The sequence below is a fragment of the Orycteropus afer genome, unplaced genomic scaffold (genome assembly GCF_000298275.1).
Source record: "Orycteropus afer afer isolate SDZICR_OR568_19922 unplaced genomic scaffold, OryAfe1.0 scaffold00209, whole genome shotgun sequence".
NCBI lineage: Eukaryota > Metazoa > Chordata > Mammalia > Tubulidentata > Orycteropodidae > Orycteropus > Orycteropus afer.
This window is the reverse complement of record NW_006921796.1, coordinates 5,071,438-5,080,967: the sequence shown is the minus strand read 5'-3', so window position 1 is coordinate 5,080,967 and position 9,530 is coordinate 5,071,438. Positions and strand designations below refer to the sequence as shown.

The 9,530-nt window shown below is 39.6% G+C and overlaps 1 protein-coding gene across 1 annotated transcript in view; it reads right to left on the bottom strand.

Annotated features, from left to right (window-relative positions):
• Positions 1 to 9,530, bottom strand: part of ALDH1L2 (aldehyde dehydrogenase 1 family member L2) — a 129,167-nt gene that overhangs the window by 32,687 nt on the left and 86,950 nt on the right. Inside the window, exons 5-9 of the mRNA XM_007948256.1 lie at positions 8,005 to 8,124; positions 6,909 to 7,036; positions 5,165 to 5,315; positions 1,445 to 1,515; positions 1,253 to 1,358 (exon numbers count right to left, since the gene is read on the bottom strand). Of these exons, the coding sequence (XP_007946447.1) occupies positions 1,253 to 1,358; positions 1,445 to 1,515; positions 5,165 to 5,315; positions 6,909 to 7,036; positions 8,005 to 8,124 (576 nt within the window). The remainder of the gene's footprint in view (positions 1 to 1,252; positions 1,359 to 1,444; positions 1,516 to 5,164; positions 5,316 to 6,908; positions 7,037 to 8,004; positions 8,125 to 9,530) is intronic.

The window sequence follows — 9,530 nt, the reverse complement described above, 5'->3', positions numbered from 1 at the left end:
CGTGTTTGTATATGCAGTGATCTGGAAAGATACCTAAGAAACTAATTAATATCAATGAATAACATTGATTGCCTTTCTGGCAGTAAACTGGCCAGCTCAAGGAATAGGAGGGAAACTTTTCTTTAGCATTTTGAAAATTTTTAATACACTAACATTTGTTTAAATGAAATTGTTTTTAATGAGTTAAACAAGAAAAGACTGTGGCCACCTGGCCATGTAGCTGTGCCAGATGAAGTACATTCTTTTCAGGTTCTAAAAGAAAACGTTTTAAAATGTTGAAAGGTAATGTATCATAAACTCTTCTAAAATAGAGACTGAGTTTTCTTCAGGATTGGTGAACCCCCTGAGGCCTCCTGCTGTGCACAGTGTATTGTAAAGTTTCAGCCAGTGTTATATTGGTGACCATCTATATTTTTTCATTGAAAAGCTACTGTATGATTAAAAAAATTTTTTTGAGAAATCTTCTACCTGAATGCACGGAGTTGCTGTGAGTCGGAATCAACTTGATGGTAACTAATACCACCACCTGAATGATTTTTTAAGTCACTTCCTTGTTATTCACATGCATGCATTTTTACATAGTTGTCACAACTATATAAATTCTTTTGCATCTAATTCCCTCTTTATCCATTTTTTTTACAATATTCTTGATGATTATAAGCAGAATGCCTACATAATACTTTCTCTTTTGATGTCTTATATTTACTCTAAATAATTCCCTGGCTGTTGGACTTTTGACATTTTGCAAGAATTGGATTGGTTTGTAGAAATTCAATGTATTTCACTAAAGTAAACCATGCCTACTTCCACTGTCATGGAAGTTTCAAATCATGGAATATCTATACGATGTACTAAGTAGTTATTAAAATGAATACTTAGTAATATGAAAAGATGTCTATGATATATGCAAAAACATTGTAATATACAGTCCCATTTTTGTTTAAAGATATAAACTAAACCAAACCCACTGCACCACTGAATCAATTCTGACTCATAGCAACCCCATAGGACAGAGAAGAACTGCCCAAGGGTTTCCAAGGCTGTAAATCTTTACAGAAGCAGACTGACACATCTTTCTCCTGCATAGCAGCTGGTGGGTTGGAACTGCCAACCTTTGGGTAAGCAACGAAATTCTTTAACCTCTGTGCCAGCAGAGCTCTTTGTTTAAAGCCTTAATATTTGTAAATGTATATCTCTGTTTTTGAGTATACAGGAGAAGAAGAGATTGTGCACAGGGCCCCGGGCGTCTTACCTGTGCTGGCTTGAGCACTAAGGTGTTGCCTGCTGCCAAACAGGCTGCACTCTTCCACGCCAGCATCATCAGGGGGTAATTCCAGGGGATGATAATGGCACAGACGCTGCAGAGGAAGAAAGAGGACACCCTTAGTTTTCTCAAATTAACACAACACATACAAGTCACTCGGAGGTGCTCCTCTTGTCTTACCCAAGTGGCTCCTTCTTGGTGAAGGTCAGATTGCGATTTGGACGGGCTTGGTTAATTGGAATTGTAGAACCCTGAAGCGTAAAAAAGGTTGATACTTATTTTATTAATTTAAATTAGTTTCTCAAAGAAAGAATCCATTTCCTGTCCTCCTCTATCATTTTTCCTTAGCTGATGTGAAAAGGCAGTGTTTTTGTTCATAAGAAATATAAAACCCACTGCCATTGAGTTGAATCTGACCCGTAGAGACCCTATAGGACAGAGTAGAACTGCCCCATAGTTTCCAATGCTGTAATCTTTATGGAAGCAGACTGCCTCATCTTTCTCCTGCAGACTAGCTGGTGGGCTGGAATGGCTGAACTTTTGGTTGGCAGCTGAGCACTTAAACCACTATCACCATGTCCCCTATAAGAAATATATCCACACCAAAAAAATGAACTGCTATTTTTTTCTAGAAAGAACTATGAAACACAAGAGAAGGAACATAATTCTAATTTTGTCACCCTCCATTTCTAGTTTCTTGATATGGCAAAAAATGTTAACTGCCTGCCCAATATCCATTCTTTCCTCTGTCTTAGTAACAGAACCATTATACTGATATTGGGGGCAGCAATGTGTCCAATACTACAAGTCTCAGTCTCTCTAGCAGAGAGAGATGACCAATGCAAGACGCAGGCACAAGGCAGCAGACAGGGAATGCTCTTTAAAGTTGGATGACTCAGCCAGAAAAGAGTAGCTGTTTATTTTCCCTCTCCCCTACTTCCTCCTTCCTGCTGGGAGTATGATTGTGATGGCTGGCAATGGCTATCATGAGATCATGAGACAGTCTTGAGGATGGTGGTCATGTGATATTAAGGATGGCAGAGCAGAGAGAAAAGTAGCTTGCCTCTCACATACTAGCCCTAATTACCCGGCTTTGGACTACATGAAAGTGAGAGAAAAATAAACTTCTTATTTTGAGTTTTCTGTTATTTGTACCTAAACTTAATCCCAACTGATACATGATGGTAATTTTCAACTGAAGCTATTTATTTGCTCTGTCACATAAAATACTAATGCTATTACTAATACAAGGAGCCCTGGTGGTGCAATGGTGGTGCAATGGTTGGCCATTCGAACCCACCAACTGCTCTGCAGGAGTTTGCTTCTGTAAGGATTACAGCCGTGGAAACCTTACTGAGAAGTTCTACTCTGTCCTACAGGGTCGCTTGATGGCAGTAGGTCTAGTTTTGGTTTAATACCAGTGGCACTCTGTTTGAAACCATAGGGCCAGATGTGTTTTGGAATTCAGAATATCTTGGATTTTAAAAATATAGTGCATACATTTTATATTTATGATATGTATACCTCAGTAGGGTCTGGGGCAGCCCCCATAAATCAAACATTAATAGGTATTCAGTGAAACATATGAGTATTCACTCTAGGTGATATAAATAAACATTATAAACAGACTCATGCTGGTTCATGTCAAGTTTAGACAACAAATGAGTTTGAACCAATCAAACAAATCCATTTTCAGGTTTCAGAGCTATCTGGGTTTCATTATTAAGGGTAAGAGATGGACCTGAAGCAACATTACTAAATACATACATATGCATGATTTTGTGGCTGAACAATGACAAAAACCACATATATGTGCAAGATCTACTATTTTGCAGACTACTGTATTATGACCTAAGGAGTTGGTGGCATAGTGGCTAAGGCATTTGGCTGCTAACCTGAAGGTCAGTGGTTCAAACCCACCAGCTGCACCGTGGAAAGCAGATGGGGCAATCTACTCTGGTAAAGATTTACATCTTCAGAAACCCCATGGAGGTCACTATGAGTTGGAATTGACTTGATGGCAGTGAGTTTGGTTTTGGGCTTATATTGTGACTTAAGGAGCTCCAGTGGTGTAGTGGTTAAAGCAGTTGAATACTAACCAAAAGATTGGTGGTTTGAACCCACTAGCCACTCTGCATAAGAAGAATGAGGCAATCTGCTTATGTAAAGATTTACAGCCTTAAAAACCCAGTCGGGGTCACTAGGAATCAGAATCAACTCGAGGGCAGTGAGTTTGGTTTATATTGTGAAGTAATATACTGTGACCATTTCACAGATGAGGAAAGTAAGCTCAAAGAGGTATAGGGATTTCATACCATCAGCTGATAAGTGGCAAAGCTCAGACTTGAACCCAGGTGTTATGGATTAAACTGTGTCCTCCAAAAAGATATGTTGAAGTCCTACCCTCTGCACTGGTGAATATGACCTTGTTTAGGGACACAGTTTTTGTTTGCAGAGATTATCAGTTGAATTAACAAAGTCATGCTAGATAGAATGGATCCCAGTCCTAATCTCTTCTGAGTGGTGTCTTATCAAGAGAAGGCCACGCACAGAAACAGAGTCACACACAGGGAAAAGCACCATGTGAGGATCTATCCACAAGCCAAGGGGCACCGAGGATTGCCAGCAGACCCAGAAACTAGGACAGAGACATGGAATAGTTCTTCTCTGACCGCCGCCAGAACTAATCCACATGGCCAAGTCCCTGATTTGGACATCTAGTCTTGAGAACCATAAGAATATAAATTTCTGTTCTTTAAAGTCATCTACTTTGTGGTATTTTGTTATGGCAGCCTTAGGAAACTAACGTACCAGGTCTCCCTGATTCTATATTAATATTGGTGGCAGTAGTGTGCCCAGATAAAATACAGGCAGTCCCTGGGGGTTCCTGACTTATGACTAACTCCTACTAGCCCTTTAAAGTTTTATAAGTTTGCTCTCACTTTGAAACAAATGAACCAACTCCCACTGGCAACAAATTTTTTTTATCACAATCATCTTCACTTGCTTTTAAATCACTGAAAAGACTTTGAGACCTTTCCTGCAATAAAGTAAGGCTAAATAAGAACGCTATCACCTGTTGCGACTTACCTACAAAGCCTTAAAGACACAGTCAGGAATGGAGCTCATTTGTAACTGAGGGACTGCCTGTACTATGTCTCCTATTCTTCCTAGGAGGTAGAGATGACCCAAGGGAGATGTAAGGCCAAGGCACTGGCAGCGTGGGAATACTCTTTGAAGTCCTTTAACCTTTCTCCCTCTGCCCTCCTCCTCCTTCCTGCTGGGAATGTGGCTGTGATGGCTAGTACTGCGGTAGCTATCACGAATCTACGAGTACCATGCATTCTGCTGACTGCCACGTGCCATATCTTTACCTCTTGTATTCCCAATGCTGAGGCCAAGTGTTGTTGCTATTTATCGTCATACATGTGCTATTTATTTTTTATAGTAAAAAGGAAAATAAAATATCTATTGTATCTGTGTCTTTATAAAAAAATACTTCCTTTTACCCAGCCTGTTTCAACCACCTACATGAATTCTCTGGCCTCTATAAGCATTTAATTTGCAATCCCTACATGACCAGACTTCTTGTTAAATGTCTTGAAGACATTATAGTAAAGTACAAAGAATATTATTAACACTTAAATTCAGAAAATGTTTAGTTCAAATGCTGGCTCTATGATTTACTTGCTATGTAATCATATTTTTCATTATCCTCAGGCCTCTGCTTCTTTACCTATAATAAGAGGATAATTGCTATCCAATGACCTCACATGGTTATTATATGTATTAGATGAGAAAACCTAAGTAAGAAGTGGCTCTGACACAGTGTACAAGCTAATACATGTTTGTCCCTTTTCCTTTTGGAATGATCTATATGGGGGCAACATTTGTACTTACTTGAATTTTGTCACACCAGCCAGCAAAATATCTGAATGTTTGCACAGACATTCCAATGTGAGTCTTCAGAGCCAAGGTATAGACAGCCCCTGAATCAAGGGCTTCAATGGTTGCTAGCTCTTCTTGGTTCTCTTCCAATAGGTCTGCAAGTCTGTAAGGTCAGTGAGAGAAATGTATTCAACAAATATGAATGAGTCTCTATTACTTGTAAGGCACTATCCTAAGAGCTCAGTATTCAGAAATAAACACAATTGGACCAGGTGTCTCTGCCCTCATGAAAATTATGGTCCAGTAGGGAAGACAGACATTAAAGAAATTTCATGAATACTTTGTTTCAAGCATTACAAAGGAGACCTAGAAGATGCTGGGAGCATGCATAGCTTGCCTCACAAATGTATAAGTATAACAGTTACAGCCATGGTACCCCAAGAAGATCAATGATAGAAATCAGTGGAAATGTAGGAAGTTCCATGTATATACATGGAGATGTTAGAGTGAAACTCATGAGAACCCATGACCACTTGAGAATTTCTGATTTGTCCACTAACTGAAGAGGACAAGATAGAATTACATGGACTGTATTACAAATACCACAACAGATTTCTGTTTGGTGTGCAGTTTCTATGGGAAGACAGATGCAGGATTATATAATAACTCATGGCCATGATAAAAATTAAAATTCATCATTTGCATTTACTCCTCCATCAGTTTTCCTTCCTTTTTTCCGTTAGTGGGCTGTTCTAGAAACAGGTTCAAAATCTCTCTTCTCAATGTTTTTTCTAGGTCCTGCTCTATGAGATCTTTTGAATGAGGTCAGATATGTGGCTTTGGGTGAGTAGAAATTGAATTTATGGTTGAATTGAATTACTCTTGATATACTTAGTTATCGATTTATAAAACTCTCTCCCAGCCTTAGTATTTTGCCCTCCTCGTTCCTACTCTACCCATCAAGTAGATCTAAATTTTGTCTTTGCAAACAACAGGGGACTGGTATTCCATTTGTTGCTCCATGTCCACTCTCCACCCTGTTCTGTGACTCAGAAGGATGACCTTTATAGACTACAGCCCCAGGGCTCCCTGGCTCTCTGGCTAGGTTTGGCCAACAGGATGCACCTGCAAGAGATGAGGGAGCCAGAGGGCAAAGGATTTGGGGAATTCAACTTCCATGGCTCCCTCACTGGTGGACTGTGGTTTTGCAGCTGCTATGTTCTCTTGGGGAGCTCTGGTAGTGTAGTGCCTAAGGCACTTGTGTGCTAACCAGAAGGCTGGTGGTTCAAACCCACCAGCCACTCCTCAGAAGGAAGATGGGGCAATCTACTTCCGGAAAGATTAACAGTTTCAGAAACCCAAAGGGGGTCACTATGAGTTGGAATTGACTCCATGGCAGTGAGTTTGGTTTTGATTTTTGTCTCTTTAGACCTCGGAGTTGCAGAAGCTTCTGACTACCCACTTCTGGCCTTCCAGGGGTGCTTCATCATCCCTGGTTGAATCCCTTTGACCTTGCCCACATCTTCTGCAAGCAGTCCCTTCAGTAAACTTCTTTTTCCACTGAGACCCTGATTGATACAAGCAATAATGCAAAGACCAGGCACTGCAATGTGCAGGATTTTATATGAGAAACTATGTTATAATGGGCACTTATTAGAAGGACTTGAAGAGTTCTCAAAAGTCTTGGCGATGTTAGCCAATATTCAAAGGTAACAGACTTGTCTTTAAAGACAAAACCCCCAAAATCCCAACACACCTGTACATGAGTCGTCCTCTTTCTCTTGCATTCATTCGACCCCATTCGCCATTTTCAAAAGCATCTTTAGCTGCTGCTACTGCTTTGTCAACATCCACCAAAGAAGCATAGGACACTGTGCATATTGTCTGTTTCAAGATCAGCAAACATAGGTCACATAAGACATATACAATTAGCTTCCTGCACTGATTGTTGTATTAATAGAAAAACATACAGTATTACTTATAAAATCCAAAATTTTATGACAGAAATTTAATACATCTAGTTATACAGTGGGAGCTCTGGTAGCACAGTACCTAAGGCACTCGACTGCTAACCAGAAGGCTGGCGTTTCAAACCCACCAGCCACTCCTCGGAAGGAAGATGGGGCAATCTACTTCCGTAGTGATACTGCCTCGGAAACCCAAGGAGGGGTCGCTATGAGTCGGATCCGACTCGACGGCACATAACAACAACAACAGTTATACAGTACAGAAGAAGAAACAATTTTAACATGGACATTATGAGCCTGAAGTTTGGTATTTCTCATGTTATACTGTACTACGGAAGGACATATTTAGGAAGAGAGGCATTTTACTTCCATAAACATTTACAGCTTTGGAAATCCTATGGGGCAGTTATATTCTGTCCTATAGAGTTGCTATGAGTCAGAATCAACTCAATGGCAGTGGGTTTTTAGATCTATTTTGTTTAGGGCCTTGTTGTTGTTAGATTTTGTAGAACAGATTTTTATTCATAATGACCTATGTATAACAGAACAAAACATTATCATAGGAAAACAGAGTTTCTTACCATAAGTTTATAAGATCTGAACATTTTCTCCACAGGTATCTCTACGTGGAGGTGTGACTCTCATTTTTCTAGCTATAGCTGTTTGTTTACCTTCTTTACAAATATTTGTTTTATAAAATAGGTTCTTACAGTTAAAAGCAGCTATGCTAATATTGAGTACTTGAAAGAAATGCAAGAAGCACATTTATATTAAATGCTTGGAAGCAAGGTGATAAGGTAAAGGAGCTTTGTAAGACATCCTATTTTAAAAACGAACTAAAAATTCATGACCAGTGGCCACTGCACACAGCAAACAATTACTCACAGATCCGTCTGTTGGGTTGATAGTGTTGTAAGTCTTTCCGTCATCAGCATCTGTGAACTGTCCATTTATGAAACACTGATATGGAATATTTACTGTCATTTCATTGACTTCCTTTGAAACCTGAAAGGATTATATTAATGCGTTCAGTGTATTTCTGTGCTTATCCATTTGATACAAACAAGCACTGGAGAACCACATTCACTAAACCATGGGGTTCTAGTTCCCTCTCCAGAAGAGACGAGCGGATGTAAGATGTGGACCTCAGCATGCTCAGCTTGGCCACTGAGGGCCAGAGGGGAGCATCCGTGTGACAGGAGTGCTCCAGGCTGGTTACTGAAGATCTTAATAAAGAGCTCGGGTTTTCTTCCTTACAGAGATTAAGACAAAGCAAGACTTCCAGAAAATGAAAACACCACCATCTAGTGGCAGCATCAACAAAACACAATCATTGGTTTCATTTTTTTTAAGTGACCCCTGGCGTGCACTCCGCCTCCTGGCCACCTCGTGTGTCAGAGTAGAACTGTGCTCCATTGGGTTCTCAATGGATGATTTTTTTCAGAAGTAGATTGCCAGGGCTTTCTTCCAAGGTGCTTCTGTGTAAATTTGGACTTCCAGCCTGTTCAGTTAACAGCCAAATGCTTTAATAGTTTGCACCATCCAGGGGCATTTGAATGCTTGAAAATGCATTTGTAAATACGTTTCCTTTCACACTGGTGCCATGTTACGTTTTCTACGCTTCAGTTCCTCCCCATTTCCACTGTCTGTATCTGTTGCCTGAATTGTACTTTGTCCTGTTGGTTAGTAAGTGGGCTTAGTTTAGTCAGTTAACTTCAATGAGCCTCAGGGTTTTTGTTTGTTTGTTTGTTTGTTTTTAACAGTAAAATGGGGATACTAACACTTGCCTCATAGAGTTACTGTGAGGATTAACGGAGATAATGTTTGTGAAAGGGTATTACTGGCATATAATTTCATATCAATCCAACATTCTAAAAAGGATTAAATAATTAAAAATCATTTCATAGAGAGAAATTGATAATACTTTAAATGGAAATAAACAAAAATAATAGCAACAGGACATCTTGCTTTTTCCCACACCAAGTATTCATCTTCCATGAAATATTTTCAAATAAATGGAAGAGAACAGAACAATTATTATAGAGAAAATCAACAAAACCAAAAGTTGGTTCTTAGAAAAGCCAAAAAAATTGATAAACTTTTAGCTATACAGCTCCTTCCAAAAAAAAAAGAATATAAGGAACACTTCCGAACTCATTCCATGAGGCCAGTAATACCTTATGCCAAAAGCAGACAAAGACATCCCAGGGCAGTGTGTGTGTGTGTTGGGGGACAACTATAGACCAATTTGTATTATGAACATAGATGCAAAAATCCTCAACAAAATACTAGCAAACCAAATCTAGCAACATATAAAAAGGAAGAGCAGGAGAAAGGGGATTAAAAGACAGGAAGCCAGACAGAGGAACAGTCAGCCACAGGGACCCAGGTGGGGGGGATACGAGAGGTCT